Source organism: Entelurus aequoreus, linkage group LG01 (assembly GCF_033978785.1).
Source record: "Entelurus aequoreus isolate RoL-2023_Sb linkage group LG01, RoL_Eaeq_v1.1, whole genome shotgun sequence".
NCBI lineage: Eukaryota > Metazoa > Chordata > Actinopteri > Syngnathiformes > Syngnathidae > Entelurus > Entelurus aequoreus.
The window spans coordinates 47,870,682-47,894,237 of record NC_084731.1 but is presented as its reverse complement, the minus strand read 5'-3'; the positions used below and the strand labels follow the sequence as shown (position 1 = coordinate 47,894,237).

General features: G+C 40.6%; 1 protein-coding gene across 1 annotated transcript in view; it reads right to left on the bottom strand.

Annotated features, from left to right (window-relative positions):
- Nucleotides 1-6,373: 6,373 nt before the first annotated feature.
- The window catches only part of nuak2 (NUAK family, SNF1-like kinase, 2), a 34,522-nt gene continuing 17,339 nt past the window's right edge, over nucleotides 6,374-23,556 (bottom strand). Inside the window, exons 3-6 of the mRNA XM_062053503.1 lie at nucleotides 14,001-14,152; nucleotides 13,039-13,104; nucleotides 9,701-9,953; nucleotides 6,374-9,039 (exon numbers count right to left, since the gene is read on the bottom strand). Coding sequence (XP_061909487.1) covers nucleotides 8,036-9,039; nucleotides 9,701-9,953; nucleotides 13,039-13,104; nucleotides 14,001-14,152 — 1,475 coding nt within the window. The 3' untranslated portion in view covers nucleotides 6,374-8,035. The remainder of the gene's footprint in view (nucleotides 9,040-9,700; nucleotides 9,954-13,038; nucleotides 13,105-14,000; nucleotides 14,153-23,556) is intronic.

Here is a 23,556-nt window from a genome sequence, read left to right as displayed (position 1 = left end):
GATCTAGTGACGCACGCCGACAATATAATCATAATGGGGGACTTTAATATCCATATGAATACCCCATCGGACCCTCCATGCGTGGCGCTCCAGACTATAATTGATAGCTGTGGTCTTACACAAATAATAAATGAACCCACGCATCGCAACGGTAATACGATAGATCTAGTGCTTGTCAGGGGTGTCACCACCTCTAAAGTTACGATACTCCCGTACACTAAAGTAATGTCTGATCATTACCTTATAAAATTCGAAGTTCTGACTCATTGTCAACAAACTAATAATAATAATAATAACTACTATAGCAGCCGCAACATTAATGCTACCACAACGACGACTCTTACTGACCTACTGCCTTCGGTAATGGCACCATTCCCAAATTATGTGGGCTCTATTGATAACCTCACTAACAACTTTAATGACGCCCTGCGCGACACCATTGATATTGTAGCACCGCTAAAGCTAAAAAGGGCCCCTAAAAGGCGTACCCCATGGTTTACAGAAGAAACTAAAGCCCAGAAATTATCATGTAGAAAGCTGGAACGCAAATGGCGTGCGACTAAACTTGAGGTTTTCCATCAAGCATGGTGTGATAGTTTAATAACTTATAAACGCATGCTTACCTCAGCTAAAGCTAAATATTACTCAAATCTCATCCACCTCAACAAAAATGATCCTAAATTTCTGTTTAGTACAGTAGCATCGCTAACCCAACAAGGGACTCCTCCCAGTAGCTCCACCCACTCAGCAGATGACTTTATGAATTTCTTTAATAAGAAAATTGAAGTCATTAGAAAAGAGATTAAAGACAATGCATCTCAGCTACAACTGGGTTCTATTAACACAGATACGACTGTATATACGACGGATACCGCCCTCCAAAATAGTTTCTCTCTCTTTGATGAAATAACATTGGAGGAATTGTCAAAATGTGTAAATGGGACAAAACAAACAACATGTTTACTTGACCCAATTCCTGGGAAACTTATCAAGGAGCTTTTTGTATTACTAGGTCAGGGGTCGGCAACCCGCGGCTCCGGAGCCGCATGCAGCTCCTTGACCACTCTGATGCGGCTCAGCTACATACATGCCGACCCCCCGATTTTCCCAGGAGACTTATGGATCTCAGTGTCTCTCATAGATTACTCCCAGGGAAAAAATTATCCTATTTACACTCTAATTGCTAAATAAAGGGCGTGCCCTAATTGCACTGCAGTAATTGTCCTCTATAGCATTTACATACAGCATGCCAGTCCAGCCACATGTTGTTGTTACTTGCACACACAGGAGACAGCAAAGCATACTTACTCATCAGCCACACAGCTTACACTGACGGTAGCCGTATCAAACAACTTTAACATTGATACGTTACAAATATGCGCCACACTGTGAACCCACACCAAAAAAGAATGAAAAACACATTTCTGGAGAACATCCCACCGTAACACAACATAAACACAACACAACCATTACCCAGAATCCCATGCAGCCCTAACTCTTCCGGTCTACATTATACACCCCCGCTACCACCAAATCCCCCCACACATCAACCCCCCCCCTCTCCGTGCGTTCGTTGAGCGGAAGAGTTAGGGCTGCATGGGATTCTGGGTATTGGCACCGTCAGTGTAAGATGTGTGGCTGCTGAGGTAGTACGCCTTGCTGTCACTTACATGAGCAAGCTGAAACTGCATTCTACATGTGGTCGAGCAGGTACACGGTTAGGGCAGACTGTAGAGGGCGCCAAATGCAGTGTCATCACGCTCTGATATTTGGGAGTCTCCCGGGAAAAATGAGAGGATTGGCAAGTATGACGCTATCAAGCGCCATTCATTCAAAACTTGCGGGCTGCACTAACATCAAATATCCACATTAAAGTGCGTGCCGGTACGTGTGTCGGAGACCCCTGGTTAACATAGCACAAAGTATTTAAGCTTTGTATGCGGTGTTTTTCATTTTAAATTAAAACATTTTTTTTGTGGCTCCCATTACTTTCTTTAATTTGTGAAACTTGCCAAAATGGCTCTTTGAGTGGTAAAGGTTGCCGACCCCTGTACTAGGTCCATCAGTGTTAAATATTATAAACTTATCACTTTCCTCTGGCACTGTTCCCCTAGCATTCAAAAAAGCAGTTATTCATCCTCTACTCAAAAGACCTAACCTCGATCCTGACCTCATGGTAAACTACCGGCCGGTGTCCCACCTTCCGTTTATCTCGAAAATCCTCGAAAAAATTGTAGCACAGCAGCTAAATGAACACTTAGCGTCTAACAATCTCTGTGAACCTTTTCAATCCGGTTTCAGGGCAAATCACTCTACGGAGACAGCCCTCGCAAAAATGACTAATGATCTATTGCTAACGATGGATTCTGATGCTTCATCTATGTTGCTGCTTCTTGATCTTAGCGCCGCTTTCGATACTGTTGATCATAATATTTTATTAGAGCGTATCAAAACGCGTATTGGGATGACAGACTTAGCCTTGTCTTGGTCTCTTATCTTACTGACAGGATGCAGTGCGTCTCCCATAACAACGTGACCTCGGACTATGTTAAGGTAACGTGCGGAGTTCCCCAGGGTTCGGTTCTTGGCCCTGCACTCTTTAGTATTTACATGCTGCCGCTAGGTGACATCATACGCAAATACGGTGTTAGCTTTCACTGTTATGCTGATGACACCCAACTCTACATGCCCCTAAAGCTGACCAACACGCCGGATTGTAGTCAGCTGGAGGCGTGTCTTAATGAAATTAAACAATGGATGTCCGCTAACTTTTTGCAACTCAACGCTAAGAAAACGGAAATGCTGATTATCGGTCCTGCTCAACACCGACATCTATTTAAAAATACCACCTTAACATTTGACAACCAAACAATTAAACAAGGTGACTCTGTAAAGAATCTGGGTTTTATCTTCGACCCAACTCTCTCGTTTGAGTCGCACATTAAGAGTGTTACTAAAACGGCCTTCTTTCATCTCCGTAATATCGCTAAAATTCGTCCCATTTTGTCCACAAGCGATGCTGAGATCATTATCCATGCGTTCGTTACATCTCGTCTCGATTACTGTAACGTTTTATTTTCGGGCCTCCCTATGTCTAGCATTAAAAGATTACAGATGGTACAAAATGCGGCTGCTAGACTTTTGACAAAAACAAGAAAGTTTGATCATATTACGCCTATACTGGCTCACTTGCACTGGCTTCCTGTGCACCTAAGATGCGACTTTAAGGTTTTACTACTTACGTATAAAATACTACACGGTCAAGCTCCTGCCTATCTTGCCGATTGTATTGTACCATATGTCCCGGCAAGAAATCTGCGTTCAAAGAACTCCGGCTTATTAGTGATTCCCAGAGCCCAAAAAAAGTCTGCGGGCTATAGAGCGTTTTCTATTCGGGCTCCAATACTATGGAATGCCCTCCCGGTAAAAGTTAGAGATGCTACCTCAGTAGAAGCACTTAAGTCTCATCTTAAAACTCATTTGTATACTCTAGCCTTTAAATAGACTCCCTTTTTAGACCAGTTGATCTGCCGTTTCTTTTCTTTTCTTTTCTACTCTGCTCCAAACCCGGGGTGGACCGCTAGCCTGTCCATCAGATGGGGACATCTCTACGCTGCTGACCCGTCTCCACTCGGGATGGTTCCTGCTGGCCCCACTATGGACTGGACTCTCGCTGATGTGTTGGACTTTCACAATATTATGTCAGACCCACTCGACATCCATTGCTTTCGGTCTCCCCTAGGGGGGGGTTACCCACATATGCGGTCCTCTCCAAGGTTTCTCATAGTCATTCACATTGACGTCCCACTGGGGTGAGTTTTCCTTGCCCGTATGTGGGCTCTGTACCAAGGATGTCGTTGTGGCTTGTACAGCCCTTTGAGACACTTGTGATTTAGGGCTATATAAATAAACATTGATTGATTGATTGATTGATATAGAGACTGGAAGAGTCCCAGAAAGGCATGCCTTAATGTGCAAAAGTATTGGATGATAAGTGGATCACACACACAAATGTTGCCATTCCCCTTCTTGTTAGATGACAGCAAGTCCTAAAACATTGAACAGTTGGCTATCAAATGTTAAAACAAGCTCAAATTAGGTTCACCTGTAAAGGTCATGCAGTGGTACCTTGGTTTTCGTTGGTGATCCGTTCTCAAAGGTCGAACAAAAATGTAATCTTATGAAAATGAAATGAAAATGAAATGTTCTTCATACGAAATTAATCTAATTAGTTTGACTTGTCCAGGGTGTACCCCGCCTACCGCCCGATTGCAGCTGAGATAGGCTCCAGCACCCCCCACGACCCCAAACGGGACAAGCGGTAGAAAATGGATGGATGGATAGTTTGTTCCAGACCATACTTGCCAACCCTCCCGAATTTCAGTGCCTCTCCCGAATTTCTCCCGATTTCCAGCCGGACCTGAGTGAGGACAGCCTGTCGTCACGTCCACTTTTCCTCCATATAAACAGCGTGCCGGCCCCAGTCACGTTATAACATCTGCGGCTTTTGGAGCTCAGTGCGCAACTGCACACACAACAAGAAGGAGACTATTATATATGTCTCCGCTATCCATAGGTTTATCTATAACTCATAAAGTAGGCAGGCACGGAGCTATTTCTCAGTGTGTGTTTATTCCAGCCGGCACGTTAATACACTGACACACAACATCCGGATTCCCATCATGCATTGCTTCAAAACTACGGCAAGTAGTAGAGAGGATTGTTATGTGTGTGTATATGTGTAAATAAATGAACACTGAAATTCAAGTATATATACATATTAGGGCTGTGAATCTTTGGGTGTCCCACGATTCGATTCAATATCGATTCTTGGGGTCACGATTCGATTCAAAATCGATTTTTTTTCAATTCAACATGATTCTCGATTCAAAAACGATTTTTTTTCAATTCAACATGATTCTCGATTCAAAACAATTCTCTATTCATTCAATACATAGATTTCAGCAGGATCTACCCCAGTCTGCTGACATGCAAGCAGAGTAGTAGATTTTTGTAAAAAGCTTTTATAATTGTAAAGGACAATGTTTTATCAACTGATTGCAATAATGTAAATTTGTTTTAACTATTAAATGAACCAAAAATATGACTTATTTTATCTTTGTGAAAATATTGCACACAGTGTGTTGTCAAGCTTATGAGATGCGATGCAAGTGTAAGCCACTGTGACACTATTGTTCTTTTTTTATTTTTATAAATGTCTAATGATAATGTCAATGAGGGATTTTTAATCACTGCTATGTTGAAATTGTAACTAGTATTGATAATGTTGTTGATAATTTTAATTTTTGTTTCACTATTTTTGGTTTGTTTTGTGTCGTGTTTGTGTCTCCTCTCAATTGCTCTGTTTATTGCAGTTCTGAGTGTTGCTGGGTCGGGTTTGGTTTTGGAATTGGATTGCATTGTTATGGTATTGCTGTCTATTGTTTTGTTGGATTGATTAATTAAAAAAAATAAAAAATAAAAAAATGTAAATAAATAAATTAAAAAATAAAAATGGACTTTTTAAAAATGAGAATCGATTCTGAATCGCACAACGTAAAAATCGCGATTCGAATTCGATTCGATGTTTTCCCACACCCTTAATACAGTACACACATATATATATATATATATAAAAGAAATAATTGAATTTCAGTGAATTCTAGCTATAAATATACTCCTCCCCCCTTAACCCCGCCCCCTGGTCCGACCCCCCCATCTCCCGAATTCGGAGGTCTCAAGGTTGGCAAGTATGTTCCAGACACACAACAATATTAACATAAAATATGTTTTTATAGAAAACTTTACTTGCAGAAAATAATACAAAAGACATAAATTACAAATTAAATGACTAAATGAACATTTAGCATCACTTTTACCTTTATTAAAGACTTGTGGGTAAAGAAGGCTACCTTTTTACTTTGCAACAAGTTTTTTCTTGAATTAGTCTTGTTTTTCCACCTTCTTTATGTGGGCACTAGCAACTTTGTGGTCACACTCGATGATTAAAAAAAACAGAGACTGCGTCACCAACACATTGAATTCTTTGTTAGGGCACTCAATTACTCACGGAATAATAAGTGTGTTACACGATGTGTGATAACCGAGATACTACGCGAAAACCGGGACACAATTGTTGAAAAAGGTTCATTGAAAAGTGGGTTATACGAAAAGCAAGCAGTACATCTTAGGTTTATTTCCACCCAAAACTCAACTTAGTGTATGTATCCTGTTACGTGGACTAAAATGTTACTCTTCTGCTTCAAATGTACTCGTTTGTTGCTGTAAACGTACTCATTGTGTCAAAACGATTACATAAAGGTGTTGATTGTAAATAATTGACAATGCGAGGCAGCAGGTAAGTACTTTTAGTTTTGTTTTTATTGATTTCCTCATCCTAGTTACATGAATGACCCATCACATAATCATACAAGAGAGTGTTTTTGGCACATGTGGGAAAAAAAGGTTTGCCACATTTGGTACAAAAAGGTAATTCACATCGAAATGCAAAAACAACTTATTCCATTCCTGAAATGACAAGAACTTGTTGAAATTGTGAGATTTTTCTGCTGCATTTTCATTTCTGATGAGCTTCAGTTTATCAGGAAAAACACAAACAAAATCTACATTCCAAATTCAGGAGGGATAGGCTTGACCTGCTCTGTGCATACCTTTTTCTTAAATGATACAAATACATTTATCAGTTTTATCAGCACTTTTTGGTTACGGTTTTATTCATTACTCTATACTCGTGTTAAGAATTTCAATGTGAAGTAAGACACAACAAAAAATAAAAGAAACCTGTAGGGACACTCATATAACAAGCAGTTTAATAGCATAATGCTGTCAGTATGGGTGTACACCTGTTATGCACTTCAGCTATTTTTGATGGGATAACATACAATCCAGTCAGGTGTTTTCAAATAAAACTGAAGCCCTAAGCCAAGAACCCAAAGACACCTTAGCGCCATCTTTAATGTTTACTTCCACGGTTACACATTAACATTCAGTTAATAAAGCTCATCGTTCAGGCTAAACAGATGCTGCCGTTTTTCCACGCTCAAGACAGGAGAAAGGGCAAAAACAAACCCTAATCTCTTCAAGGCCTGTGCATGTGTTCCAGTGACAATTTGGGCGCTACCACAGGTCCAACTGGTTCTTCTTGTCATGAGTCAGTGTGTCACCGTAACTATTCCAGTTCAATGGAAAACATGAATTATAAACAACGATCAAAACGCCCTGTGCATTCCTAAATACCATAAAAGAAAGTGCTCTTTGGCATCCTGAGAAGCTGTGTGTCTTTGCGCCGTAAAATGTAGTCAAATCTGAGAGCCAAGCAACCCTCATGTCGGCATCAAATGATAAACACGCCATAAAGCCATAAATGCTTATCAAACTGTCTGGGTGAGAAATAACTGATTCTTTTTGGCCTACACAGTAGAACCCCTGACTCATGTTGTCATAAGCGGTTGTCGACCTAACCGAAACAGTCAATAGTCTTTGCTTACACATTTACTTGTGACTTTGGATGTTGACAGGAGGACGATACTCAAAATTTTGTAACCTACTGCAGTTTTTTTTTGTTATAAACGTTGTTCATTTTTGCATATTTTTGTTTGGATTCTTCTTCCTTACTATCCAGATTATCAATGACATGCTTTTATTTTGAAGCGCATACTTTGCACTGAACCCTGTGCATGTTTTAATGGAGTCTTAAAAAAGTAGTCATGTCGCCGTTATCATGTAACACTGCTTAGTGATAATGATACAATCGTCGATACTAAAACACGTCTAAATAAACAGACTCATAGAAAAGACCCCTTTGGCTGTCACATGTTATGTTGACTTCAGGTGGGGCGTGAGTTAGTTGTCAACACAAACAGGTTTGACTGTACTGTATATGGAGAAAACGCATTTCACTTTACAACCAAGTATCCCTTTGTGCTTCCCTTTTTTTGGTATCGTGCAATTTGTGATGTTGGCTCAAGTGCGCTGCTATTTTGCAACAGTACACTTGAAGTTAGTTCAGTGGAGCTCAGCTGTTAATATTCAAGGCCTGCTTGTAAGCTTCAGTCACATTATCGCAGTCTGTAATGGAGAAGGCGCTGTCGGCCATCCCGGACTCGTAGCAGCTCCACGGCCTCTGCTCTCCCAGCACACGGTCTTCTTGGATTCCCAGCAGGTTGTCGGCAGACACGCATGCTCTCATTAAGGGCCTGCCTGCTTTCTCCGTGTGTGCCGGTGGTCCGACACGGTCTGGAAGATCCAGCTGGTCAAAAGACTCAGAGGACAGAATGCTGTCCTTGCTGATGGCCTCACCTGGCCTCATCCTGGAGCCCCGGTGCGGTAAAGAAACCGCCAGCTGATCCAAGGAGCCAAACTCCTGCAGCCCGCCTGAGGAGTACTTCCCGTTCCGCTTAAGGATGCCTTTCCGATGGGTTGGTGCTGAGGGGCACGCTTTAAAGCCGGAGTCACTATTCTCAGGAGAGGAGGAGTAGTAGCCTGACTCCTGCTCTGTGGGCTTCTTTAGGATACCTTTCCGAGGTTGCGTCGCAGCACAGGCTGCACTGGCTGTGGGGGACAAACCCAAAATACTCTGATGCTCCAGTGTTGCGACCGCGGGAACCTCGCTCGTGACTTTCTGTTTGATACTATTTCTTCTTTTCAAAATACCCTTGGAAGGCCGAGTGTCCGCACATGTTTCGTGCGCAGGCTGGGAGACGTTGTTCTCCTTCCGCGACCTACGCAGAGAGCGTTGGCGCACCACGTCGCCGCCGCTGCCGTGTGGGCGGAGCAGGCAGCGCATCTTGGAGCCGTTCTCCAGCAAAGGTCTGGATGTACGCCGCAGCCAACTGGCAACGCTGGCCAGCCCGGCCGGGTGGGACATCGATTTTGTGGACGTCGTCTCCTCCACTTTCGTCTCACCCAAGAGGGACTTCTGGTAGCCCCAGTTCAGCCACCAGTGTCCCGCTATCTCCTCTATGGTAGCTCTGCGATCTGGGTTTACCATCAGCATCCAGCGAATGAGGCCACAAGCATCTGGTCGGGGGAGAGAAGTGTAAACACATTTAAATGCTAAGACTTACTTTTATTGTCATTCAAATTTGAACTTTACAGTACAGATAAGAACGAAATGTAGTTGCATTAGTTTGTTGTAGTGCATAATAAAAGAGCAATAAGGTCAATCAATGTTTACTTCTATAGCCCTAAATCACAAGTGTCTCAAAGGGCTGCAAAAGCCACAACGACATCCTCGGCTAAGATCCCACATCAGGACAAAAAAAACCTCAACCCAATGGGATGACAATGAGAAACTTTGGAGGGGACTGCGTATATAAATAAATAGATTACTGTTCAGATGAATATATTGCACTTTTGCATATGCATCCACGTTTAAGGATGTATGTTGTATTGTCTTTGTATTCCAGCGAGTTAATCCGTTTTTTGGGGGGAATTGAGGGGATTATTATGATGCATTCAAGAGTCTGATGGCCTGAGGGAAGAAGCTGTTACAGAACCTGGAGTTTCTGCTATGGAGGCTGCGGAACCTCTTTCTAGAGTCCAGCAGTGAAAACAGTGCTTGGTGGGGGTGGGAGGAGTCTCTGCAGATTTTCTGAGCCCTGGTCGGGCAGCGGCTTTTTGCGATTTCCTAAAACATCTACCGGTAAATAAAAAAACACAAAAGAAATTAAACACTCACCAGAAGGTTTGATTGGTTTGCGGTAGTTTCCGGTGCTAATCTGCTGGACCAGTGCCTTGTGGCTGTTTCCATCAAAGGGCATAGTGCCGTGGACCATGGTGTACAACAGCACCCCGAGGGACCACGTGTCCACCTCCGGGCCACGGTATGGGCGTCCATTTACAATCTCTGGGGACGCGTACAGTGGGCTGCCACAAAACGTCTGCAGGTACTCGTCCCCGTTGTAAAGGTTGGACAAGCCAAAGTCTGCAATCTGTCAGAAAAAAGTGTTAGGGTTTCATTGAGAAATGTAAATGTTTCTGGATATGACCCAATTACTAGGACAAGAATATTTGGTGTCACATTAACTCTAAATTCCTCACAAAATTCCATTTGAGTTCCAAAATACCCACCATCACTTTGGTGGGTTTATCTGTATTATTACACGTTTTGGTGCACACCTTTAGGGGACTGATAAGCACAAGTGCCTTTGCATGGGCGTTAGCGGGACTTAGCAACTAATTGTCATACTTGCCAACTTTGAGACCTCCAAATTAGGGAGATTTGGGGGAGTCGGAGTGAGGTGGGCGGGATCAGGGGTCGTGGTTAAGGAGGAGGAGTATATTCATAGCTAGAATTCACTTAAATTCAAGTATTTCTTATATATATATAAATAAAATACATTCTTGACTTTCAGTAAATTCTAGCTATATATAAATATGTATTTTATTATATATATATATACATATAAATAAAATAAATACTTGAATTTCAGTGTTCATTTATTTACACATATACACACACATAACACTCCTCTCTACTCATTGTTGTATTTGAAAGTGCAATGCTTTGCAGCCAGTAGCACAGCCTTTGAAGGAGCAAAGGTATGTGCAGTGTAATATTCTGGGTTGGAGTCAATAACCAGGCGAGGTGATGAAGTTACGTCTCTTTACTTCATACTTCAGAACCGACTCCCACATTTGCCGTCAGGGTGCGCAATACAACGTAAACCGTTGGCCAACCAAAAATTTTTTGGTTGGCCAACGGTTTACGTTGTATTGCGCACCCTGACGGCAAGTGTGGGAGTCGGTTCTGAAGTATGAAGTAAAGAGCGGACGTGACGACAGTCTGTCCTCACTCAGGTCCGCACGGACCTGGAGGGGGCGTGCCTTAAGTCCGGCTGTAAATCGGGAGAAATTCGGGAGAATGGTTGTCCCGGGAGATTTTCGGGAGAGGCACTGAAATTCGGGAGTCTCCTGGAAAATTCAGGAGGGTTGGCAAGTATGCCAATTACCCATAAGTCATTGACCATTTCTCTCATGATTATAAAACTGGAGGTAGAGATGCACACTTTTATTTCAATCCAAAACTAATAACTTTCTGCTTCTCAGGACCATTTTACCTTTAGATTGACTATAGTTTGTGCACACCTGGATGTAAGACAGATTCAAACAAAGGTGGATTTGACAAAGTGTGTCTGTAGATTTGTCCTGACAAAAGCTAGCATCTTCAACTTGTGATGAGCCGGTGCCCGGATCATGTTTTATTTTAGTTTAAGTCTCTCTTAGTTCTGTTTCATCACCCCTGGGTTTGTGTTTCTTAGTTGCCATGGGTGATGATTATTTTCACCTGCCTCTGATTAGTGTTCGGGACTTTCACCTGCTCCCCAGCACTAATCAGAGAGCTATTTATTCCTGCTTTTCGCCACACTCGGTCTGGCTGTTTTGTTTGATCCTGCAACATGTTACGTTCGTTATCCTAGCTTCTTGTTCTTGTTCCTGTGCTTAGCTCTACCCTAGTTTCCCGTGCCATCGTTACGGTTGGGGGGTCGCATGGTTATGCGCAGGTCGTTTCCCCAAGATGCAGATGGAACTCCGGAAGCAGTGTGCAGGCAGAATTCTTGATTTTATTTTCATAAATCAGGCAAGAAAACAAGAACAGAAAAAGCATGCCGATTTCACAGGAAACTAGAGTAGAGCTAAGCACAGGAACAGGAAGCTAGGATGTTGCAGGAGCAAACAAAACAGCCAGACCGAGTGGGGTGAAAGGTAGGAATAAGTACTAGGGGTGTGGGGAAAAATCGATTCGAATTTGAATCTTACACTTGCATCACATCTCATAAGCTTGACAACACACTGTGTCCAATATTTTCACAAAGATAAAATAAGTCATATTTTTGGTTCATTTAATAGTTAAAACAAATTTACATTATTGCAATCAGTTGATAAAACATTGTCCTTTACAATTATAAAAGCTTTTTACAAAAATGTACAACTGTGCTTGCATGTCAGCAGACTGGAGTATATCCTGCTGAAATCCTATGTATTGAATGAATAGAGAACCGTTTTGAATCGGGGAAAAAAAATTGTTTTTTAATCGAGAATCGTGTTAAATTGAAAAAAAAAAAATCGATTTTGAATCGAATCGTGACCCCAAGAATCGATATTGAATCGAATCGTGGGACACCCAAAGATTCACAGCCCTAATAAATACCTCTCTGGTTAGTGCCCGGGAGCAGGTGAGTGTCCAGAACACTAAAGAGAGGCAGGTGAAAATAATCATCACCCATGGCAACTAAGAAACACGAACCCAGGGGTGATGAAACAGAACTAAGAGAGTCTTAAACTAAAATAAAACATGATCCGAGAAACGGATCATCACACAACTATGGTAAGAGGCTTGTCGTCCAACGGCATAATTTCTATGATGAAATCTTTGGCACTCGGGTTGTCGTCTCTAGCTGTCGTCTTTTTTCAACATTTTAAAAGCTGTGGTGATTGGATCAAGCCTTAGGCTTTTCTTTGCAGCTGGCTTCTTTAACAGCAGGCGTATTCCCATAGGCTTGCAAAACACAGTTGTAGTACAGCTGGTGTTTCAGGTGGCTGATATCTTTGATGTGTTCAAGCGTGATTTATGTCCCCTTCCTGGCAGAATGTTTGCAGAATATTTCATGCAAATAGCACACAAAAGGTCTTCCTCTGAAGCCGTGAAGAAGTCCCACACGATCAATGTTTACGATGAGCTCAGGGGAAGTTCACAACAGGCTCATTTGTGACACAGTGTGGGTAATCTCGTCTCATTCAAGCGTTTTGTTATTGAATATCAGCTATTTTTGAATGTTATAAAATGTATCGTTGTGATGTCATGATTCTCCATATCGGCCTGATAATTTATCGTGCACCCCTACCTTGAGGATATCTGTATTATGTTTATGCCAGCATGTCTACCAAAGTGTTTTAAACACAATCCACAAGGGGCGCCACAAAAGTAATTTAGTCATGTAAAAAAAAAATCTGTACACTCATGAGGTATATGTAATGTACGTAGACTGTATAACAACGTTAGCAATAGCTGCATACCTTGACGTTGCCATTGCCATCCAGTAGAATATTCTCCAGTTTTAGATCCCGGTGTACTATTCCATTCTAGGAAAAGAAGACAGTCTGTATCAGTTATTGTCATCACAACATTTTATCAGTCAAATTCCACACATTTTTATAGCAGGTTGTCTACATTACATAAAATATTAATAGTTTTCCTCTGTGTAAGAACACATTCCTATCTTTCCTCTTTTGCAGTGTCAGCTATGTTTCATTATCCTTGGCTCTGCAGGGGGGCATGCCTTCTGCTAATGTTTGCTTTGCCTTTAAAAAAAAATACACCGGTCATCCAGTCCTTAAAAAGGAAAGGACGCTTGTAGCAAGGCGACATGCTCAGTGTTTTGCAGTGTAATTTTACCATGTTAACTTTATTTATATAGCATTTTAACACCATGCACCGTTAAAAACAAAGCGCTGTGCATCAGGGATCAGTAAAATATGGGAAAGCATAAAAACGAAACACATTTCTTTAGGGAATCGATAGTTTTCAGTTTTTCAGAAGTGAAAGTTGTGTCAAATGTAACAATCAGTTGGACCATGGACTTTGATAGTGTAATTTTCTGGGTAATCATTACCTAGCTTACATTTAAAGCATATCCACTGAGGCGCTTAACTGTGCGGCGCTGTGCGTGTGTGCTTGTTCTCTTCCATCACGCTCTCATTAGTGACACCGCCTCCCTCACTTCAGTGTTCATTTCCCTCTGCATTGTTCCCAAAGCATCACCCATTCCAATCAGCCCGCTGACAGTTATTAATGGCCATTATGTAACAGCGGGAGTTAAGGTGCCCTGGAAGGAACAAGAGTTGAGCAACTGGTCCGAGGGGAGCTCTATGTCATTAGTGTGCACATCGGAGGGATGAGGCAGCGCTAAGAGGGGATGTCGGGTCATTCAAGGTTAAATTTGGGTGTTTAAACCGTTGTGAATAAGACCAGGCCTTACCTGATGGCAATAGTGCACGGCGGACACAATTTGTCTGAAGAAGTGCCTGGATTCCCGCTCAGAGATGGTTCTCCTGTCGCAGATGTAGTCGTACAGGTCACCCCGGCTCGCGTACTCCATCACGATCACGATCTTGTCCTTGTTCTCAAACACTGGAAGAAACAGACAATACTACTTATAGTTGTCCTTTATTGCCTTCCATGTGCAGCTGCGCAATCTAACGAGATCAAATATAAGAGATGTAGACATGGAATATTCTGTGTTCCGCTTAGCACTATATTAGGAGGTTTTCCCGCCCCCTGAAGGAGGTCATGTTCATTTAAATGTAATAACAATTTCTGTATATAGATCAATCCAAGCAGAAGTAATGTAAAGTTACTTTTCATATAGAAGAGGTGTATATAGTACAGGCCAAAAGTTTGGACACACATTCTCATTCAATGTGTTTTCTTTATTTTTATGACTATTTACATTGCAGATTGTCACTGAAGGCATCAAAACTATGAATGAACTAGGGCTGCAACTAACGATTAATTTGATAATCGATTAATCTGTCGATTGTTACTTCGATTGATCGATTAATAATCGGATAAAAGAGACAAACTACATTTCTATCCTTTCCAGTATTTTATTGAAAAAAAACAGCATACGGGCACCATACTTATTTTTATTATTGTTTCTCAGCTGTTTGTACATGTTGCAGTTTATAAATAAAGGTTTATAAAAAAAATAAAAAAATAAAACTTTTTTTTAAAATAAATACAAAAAATTGCGTCTGCGCATGCACATAGCACAGATCCAACGAATCGATGACTAAATTAATCGCCAACTATTTTTGTAATCGATTTTAATCGATTTAATCGATTAGTTGTTGCAGCCCTAAAATGAACACATGTGGAGTTATGTACTTAACAAAAAGGTGAAATAACTGAACACATTTTCTATATTCTAGTTTCTTCAAAATAGTCACCCTTTGCTTGTATTACTTTTTCGCACACTCTTGGCATTCTCTCGATAAGCTTCAAGAGGTATTCACCTGAAATGGCTTTCACTTCACAGGTGTGCTTGAAGCTCATTGAGAGAATGCCAAGTGTGTACAAAGCAGTAATCAGAGCAAAGGGTGGCTATTTTGAAGAAACTAGAATATAAAACATGTTTTCAGTTATTTCACCTTTTTTTGTTAAGTACATAACTCCCCTTTTGTTCATTCATAGTTTTGATGCCTTCAGTGACAATCTACAATGTAAATAGTCATGAAAATTAGGAAAATGCATTGAATGAGAAGGTGTGTCCAAACTTTTGGCCTGTACTGTATGTTGTCCTTTTACTAAACAAACTAAGAAGCCATTCCTTATTTACGTGACATTTCTGTCTTCATGTTGGCATGTTTACAATTCTTCACCTGCTGTCTGCATCGTGTGCTGAGGAGTGATCACATTAATAAAACTAGTAAGGCTGCAGCTAACGATTATTTTTCTATCGATTAATCTATAGATTATTTTTTCAATTAATCGGTTAATCTATAGATTATTTATTTCGATTAATCTATAGATTATTTTTCCTTTTACCGATTATTTTTTTATTCAAAATGAAGAGGAAAAAATAAATGTAGGCCCGTTTTTTCAAAAGGCATGGCTTTTATTTACAAAAAAAAAGAAGTATGGCCACTCAGTCAACATTGACAACAACATGACTAAATATTCTGTAACAATGTAAACATTTAAAACTTTTAACATTTAACAAAATTAAAAGTAGCTTATTTGCTTTTTAATGTGCAAATATACAAGTCAACATCCAGTGCAAATCTTAATATTCTGCAATAGTATAAGCATTTCAAAAGTAAAAGTATTGCTTATTTTGCTTTAAAATGTGCAAAAATAAAGATAAACATCCAATACAAAAAAGTGCAAAACGAAATATTCTGTAACAACAGTGTAAACATTTCAACAAAAGTGAAAGTATTGCTTATTTGCTAAAATGTGCAAAAATAAAGATAAACATCTAATACAAAAAAGTGCCAATCTAAATATTCTGGAGCACTGTAAACATTAAGTATTGCTTTTAAAATGTGCAAAATAAACATCCAGTTCAACACAGTACACAATAACCAATTCTACTCATTCCAGTGAGTGACTAACAGTTGTAATGAAGAAAGGTTAGCATGTCTACATGCTCTGCTTCTTTTCTTGTTTACAATATTCCCAGCAGCTGAAAATAGGCGCTCAGAAGGGGTCGATGTGGCTGGAACTGAGGGCTAATTAGCAGAGGTGTGGACTCGAGTCACATGACTTGGACTCGAGTCAGACTCGAGTCATGAATTTGATGACTTTAGACTCGACTTGACAAAATGTAAAGAGACTTGCAACTCGACTTAGACTTTAACATCAATGACTTGTGACTTCACTTGGACTTGAGCCTTTTGACTTGACATGACTTGCTACTTTCCCCAAAACCTAAAGCTTAAAAAGTTATTTGGGAGCGCTCCGTAGCTTTCATTTTGTACGTGTCTGTCTATCAGCGTGTGTGCTGCGCGTCAGCGTGTGTGCTCTCAGTACAACAGCCAATCAAATTAGATCTACATTGTTTTCATCACACAGCATTGATCCAATCAAATTGCAGGACAACCAATGAACAAGAGTTGTCAAACAACGCGCCAGTGAGAAAGATTTATACCAAAGTTGGTTTCGTTCGGGTATAAAAACTACGACTTGGTCAACGAATTGCCGTATGCAAATCACGCAGTTCGAATATTACAGACGGAGACGCAACAACTTCCAACTTCGTTCGACATTTGAAGTTGCACAAAGAAGGGTAAGTTTTGAATGTAAGATAACGTTTATTGGCTAAGTAACATGACTTTTATTTGCTGTGTAGTTAAATCAGTGAGGCTGTAAACTCACTGCTAACGTCATAACCATGGACATCTTATAAGGGTACACAGCATCGAGCGCTACTGCCTACTGGCGCAGACGAGACGCGGGGCCGCCATCTTGGAGTGGTGATCCGCTCCACTCAGTGCAATTCATTTGGCAGGAGCAATGAACTGTCAACGCATTTAATTCATTTTACCTCACTGAATACCACTCATTTTCACGCGCTTTTTTGTCATACGTGTAGCTATGATAACGGACACATGTTTTATTATTCATAGTTTGCTTAACAGTAATAGAATATTCTTATACGCTATAAGTGACCAGACGTCCGAGATTAAAACTGGGAATATAATCCCAGAGAAGGGGGGAAAAAACGGTCAGCTATTTTTAAATTGAAGAAACAATATGATTACTTTATATATACATGCTACATAAACAATGTATGAATACATTAGATATCTATATATCTTATAGACCGTATCTCTGTTGCTGCAGCAGCAGAGAGTTTATTCTGTCGTGACACTTTGTATTGATATTTTGTTTTACATTCTTCCCTTAAATGATCATGTTTACAGTGATTGTTATATATGTATTTTTTATGTATGTCGCTTTGGATAAAAGCGTCTGCCAAATACTTAAACATATATAAACACCTGAAAGTCTTTATATCAGCTAAAACCACCAATCTGTTTCACTGGATTCAGAATAAAACCAAATTCTGTTTTACCCAACAATGTTAGTATTTGAATATTGTTACTTGAAGACTTATTCCTGGTTACAATTATACTGTTAAGAAAGTATTGTCTTATATTTTGCCTAAAATGAGAATGCATTATAATCAATGGCGGCTGGTGAATTTTGTTTTAGGTGGGGCAGAAAGTTTGTAAACCAAACCCCTGTATGGGGCGTCATCGTCCCCCAGAAGATTTATTTGTGATTTTCACATACAAATATTGAATATCTTTGCTCCTTCTCAACTCTGTGGTAATGTTATTTTCATAAAATACAACCAATAGTACATTAATGTTAAATCTTACTTGTGAAAAGTAATCCCCCGATTCCTATTTTCAACAGTTCGCTCATTTGAGCAGGAAAACGCTGAACACCAGCCCGGCATCTTTGTTTTCTACCTGTCAACTGTCAGTTTAGGCTGCTCGCCGGCTCCTCATCACCACTTCAAGATGCAAATTGCTCGCGTCACAGCAACCAATATTGCGTCTACTTATAAGATGTTTATGGTTATAACGTCATTTCAAACACGGCAATATGTTGCGTCCACTGCAGTTTGCTACCTTTTTCATACTTCTTGTCAAGTGATTTTTTTAAGCAGGGTTGCATGAGGTACCTAAACATAACGTTACGTTAGTCAATGTATCACACACAGTAACATAACGTTAGACGGCGGTCAGCAGCACCGCATATTTTAGCCACCTACAAAAAGACAAACATAGTCAAATAAAGGTCAGTTAAAATATATACTATATTAAGAATATGTGTACATATTGCATAGGGCCCTGACATCTAAAAAGTACAACTCTGTTCATTGTTATGTTCATGTATTTGTTATGTTTTTCATGTGTACGCACACATCAACACACATACAGTATGAGATGAGATCAATGAGATAAGGTAAGAACAGAATAGAAACTGCTGTGGAACTAGTTACAATGCAATATGCCATGGAAATACAATGTTAACACTTTTGTACAAATAAGTACAGTTGCACTTGTTTTTGCAAATGTGTTTATTCTGTAAAGGAATGAGTTAAATGTTTAAAATTGTTTAAACTATTAAAATGACTGGTTAATAGTGCTATTATGAATTGCAATGTCAGTACTATTTTCTTTCCTGCTATTTCAAATGCACTTGTTTTAATAAATAAATACAGCGGTTTAAAAGCATACACAATCTGTGTAAAAATATTAGTCTGTGGTCAAAAGGACCTGAAAGGACTCGAAACTCAAAATGCAGGACTTGTGACTTGACTTGAGACTTTCCAGTCTTGACTTTGGACTTGACTCGGGACTTGCCTGTCTTGACTCGGGACTTGACTCGAGACTTGAGGGCAAAGACTTGAGACTTACTTGTGACTTGCAAAGCAATGACTTGGTCCCACCTCTGCTAATTAGCCTTCACCTCAAGCCAGGACTGCGAGCGAGCTGAGCTGCAGTTTATATTTCTAGAAGGTCAACGGGCTCATAGTGATGTTACTAGCAGTTGACTGGGAGGTGTTTATTATCATTTGGGGAGAGTCCGCTGCCTGATGCTCACCTGCTAAACACCTATCTGCTCGACGCTGAAGCGCTGACTACATGCGCTCTGAATACGCACTGCTGATTGGCTGATAATGCTTCGTGTGTACCAATCAGATGGTTGTGGGGGTGGGACAATGCTGCGTGTGTACCAATCAGATGGTTGTGTGGGTGGGACAATGCTGCGTGCTGAGACAGAGGCAGAGGAGCGAAGCAGCTTGTTAAGACTTTAGCAGCTAAAGTTAGCTTTAGCTTAGAAACTCGTTCGGTACACCCCCGTACCGAACCGAAAGCCCCGTACCGAAACGGTTCAATACAAAACACGTACTGTTACACCCCTAGCAGATACAAATGACACATTCATGTTTTTGTGTAATGATGACAACGTATGCTCGCGCAGACGATTGACTAGTTGATGGTTTTCTTTTCAAATGTTCGTTCATAGCCGTTGTGCTGCTATGATAGGCCATTTCCGCTCGACACAGTGTGCATACAACAACATTATTAGGCCGTTTATTGAAATACTCCCACACTTTTGACCACTTTTGGCATGCTTTTCCCCCCTAGCTCGCACCGCTCGCATCGTCTGCTTTGCGCTTCGCCATGATGGTAGTGTGACGTAAATATGCGACGCGTCGACGCACAAAAACGGCGTCGAAGTATTTACGTAACCGATGACGTCGACTACGTCGACGCGTCGTTTCAGCCTTAAAAACTAGACATTAAAACTAACCACTCGTTCCTTATTTCATTTCGGACATTTCCTGAGAGTGTCATTAAAATCCGGCCAGAACTTTTTGAGCTATGTCGCTAGTTAACAAACCCCAGCATACATATTAAATAAATGAACATAAAAGTCCGCTTATAGCGTAGCCAATGTGAGCTCCACTATTTCGCCCATAAAATCCGATAAATACCCATTCAAAAAGCGCCAACAATACTCAATTTACATTTTGTGACTTGAATATTAAAGGCCTACTGAAACCCACTACTACCGACCATGCAGTCTGATAGTTTATATATCAATGATGAAATCTTAACATTGCAACTAAGGCTGAAACGACGCGTCGACGTAGTCGACGTCATCGGTTACGTAAATACGTCGACGCCGTTTTTGTGCGTCGCATATTTACGTCACACTACCGTCATGGCGGAGCGCAAAGCAGACTGTGCGAGCGAGGGGAAAAACGCACGCCAAAAGTCGTCAAAAGTGTGGGAGTATTTCAATACACAGCCTAATAATGATGTTGTATGCACACTGTGTCGAGCGGAAATGGCCTATCATAGCAGCACAACGGCTATGAACGAACATTTGAAAAGAAAACCATCAACTAGTCAATCGTCCGCGTTAGCATACGTTGTCATCATTACACAAAAACATGAATGTGTCATTTGTATCTGCTAGGGGTGTAACGGTATGTGTTTTGTATTGAACCGTTTCGGTACGGGGCTTTCGGTTCGGTACGGGGGTGTACCGAACGAGTTTCTAAGCTAAAGCTAACTTTAGCTGCTAAAGTCTTAACAAGTTGCTTTGCTCCTCTGCCTCTGTCTCAGCACGCAGCATTGTCCCACCCACACAACCATCTGATTGGTACACACGCAGCATTGTCCCACCCACACAACCATCTGATTGGTACACACAAAGCATTATCAGCCAATCAGCAGTGCGTATTCATAGCGCATGTAGTCAGCGCTTCAGCGTGGAGCAGATAGGTGTTTAGCAGGTGAGCATCAGGCAGCGGACTCTCCCCAAATGATAATAAACACCTCCCAGTCAACTACTAGTAACATCACTATGAGCCCGTTGACCTACTAGAAACTTAAACTGCAGCTCAGCTCGCTCGCAGTCCTGGTTTGAGGTGAAGGCTAGTTACCTCTCAGTTCCAGCCACATTGACCCCTTCTGAGCGCCTATTTTCAGCTGCTGGGAATATTGTAAACAAGAAAAGAAGCAAAGCAAGTAGACATGCTAACCTTTCTTCATTACAACTGTTAGTCACTCACTGGAATGAGTAGAATTGGTTATTGTGTACTGTGTTGGACTGGATGTTTATTTTGCACATTTTAAAAGCAATACTTAATGTTTACAGTGCTCCAGAATATTTAGATTGGCACTTTTTTGTATTGGATGTTTATCTTTATTTTTGCACATTTTAGCAAATAAGCAATACTTTCACTTTTGTTGAAATGTTTACACTGTTGTTACAGAATATTTCGTTTTGCACTTTTTTGTATTGGATGTTTATCTTTATTTTTGCACATTTTAAAGCAAAATAAGCAATACTTTTACTTTTGAAATGCTTATACTATTGCAGAATATTAAGATTTGCACTGGATGTTGACTTGTATATTTGCACATTAAAAAGCAAATAAGCTACTTTTAATTTTGTTAAATGTTAAAAGTTTTAAATGTTTACATTGTTACAGAATATTTTGTCATGTTGTTGTCAATGTTGACTGAGTGGCCATACTTTTTTTTTTGTAAATAAAAGCCATGCCTTTTGAAAAAAATGGCCTACTTTTTTTTTTCATCTTCATTTTAAATAAAATAAAATAAAAAATAATCGGTAAAAGGAAAAATAATCTGTAGATGAATCGAAAAAAATAATCTATAGATTAACCGATTAATCGAAAAAAATCTATAGATTAATCGATAGAAAAATAATCGTTAGCTGCAGCCTTAATTGCAACACATGCCAATACGGCCGGGTTAACTTATAAAGTGCAATTTTTAATTTCCCGCTAAACTTCCGCTTGAAAACGTCTTTGGATGATGACGTATGCGCGTGACGTATGCGCGTGACGTATGCGCGTGACGTAGCCAGTGAAACAGAAGTATCGGTACCCCATTGAAAACAATACAAAATAGCTCTGTTTTCATCTCATAATTCCACAGTATTCTGGACATCTGCGTTGGTGAATCTTTTGCAATTTGTTTAATGAACAATGGAGACTGCAAAGAAGAAAGTTGTAGGTGGGATCGGTGTATTAGCGGCTGGCTGTAGCAACACAACCAGGAGGACTTACTTGGATAGCAGACGCGCTAGCCAACGCTAGCCGCCAACCGCACGGATGATCGTGGTGAAGTCCTTCGTCGCGCCGTCGATCGCTGGAACGCAGGTGAGCACGGGTGTTGATGAGCAGATGAGGGCTGGCTGGCATAGGTGGAGCGCTAATGTTTTTATCATAGCTCTGTGAGGTCCGGCTGCTAAGTTAGCTTCAATGGCGTCGTTAGCAACAGCATTGTTAAGCTTTGCCAGGCTGAGAATTATTAACCGTGTAGTTACATGTACATGGTTTAATGGTATTGTTGATCTTCTGTCTATCCTTCCAGTCAGGGATTTATTTATTTTGTTTCTATCTGCATTTGAGCCAGATGCTATCACGTTAGCTCAGTAGCTAAAGAGCTTCGCCGATGTATTGTCGTGGAGATAAAAGCCACTGTGAATGTCCATTTGGCGTTCTCGACTCTCATTTTCAAGAGGTTATAGTATCCGAAGTGGTTTAAAATACAAATCCGTGATCCACAATAGAAAAAAGAGAGAGTGTGGAATCCAATGAGCCAGCTTGTACCTAAATTACGGTCAGAGCGAAAAAAGATATGTCTTGCACTGCATTCTAGTCCGTCACTCTAACGTTCCTCATCCACGAATCTTTCATCCTCGCTCAAATTAATGGGGTAATCGTCGCTTTCTCGGTCCAAATCGCTCTAGCTGCATTGAAAACAATAGGAAAATATGAGGAGGCAAACAACTGACTACGTCACGCTACTTCCGGTAGGGGCAAGGCTTTTTTTTAATCAGAGACCAAAAGTTGCGAACTTTATCGTCGTTGTTCTCTACTAAATCCTTTCAGCAAAAATATGGCAATATCGCGAAATGATCAAGTATGACACATAGAATGGATCTGCTATCCCCGTTTAAATAAAACAATTTCATTTCAGTAGGCCTTTAACCAAGTATTAATAATATTATTATTATAAAAGCTAACGCAAACAAACTTTTTAGAGCGGCACCGTGATCACTTACTGGTGTGCCTGTTTACATCATCGAATTGTCTGCTGTTTCCTCGTTTCCCTGCTCCCTGTAAGTTTATTGTATATCATGGGGCGGTATAGCTCGGTTGGTAGAGTGGCCGCGCCAGCAACTTGAAGGTTCCAGGTTCGATCCCCGCTTCCGCCATCCTAGTCACTTCCGTTGTGTCCTTGGGCAAGACACTTTACCCACCTGCTCCCAGTGCCACCCACACTGGTTTGAATCTAACTTAGATATTGGGTTTCACTATGTAAAGCGCTTTGAGTCACTAGAGAAAAAGCGCTATACAAATATAATTCACTTCACTTCACTTCACTTCATCATAAATCATGCATTTCACCGGAGAAGTAAATGGCTGGGAATATAATCTGACAAATTGGGATACTTTGATAGCCATT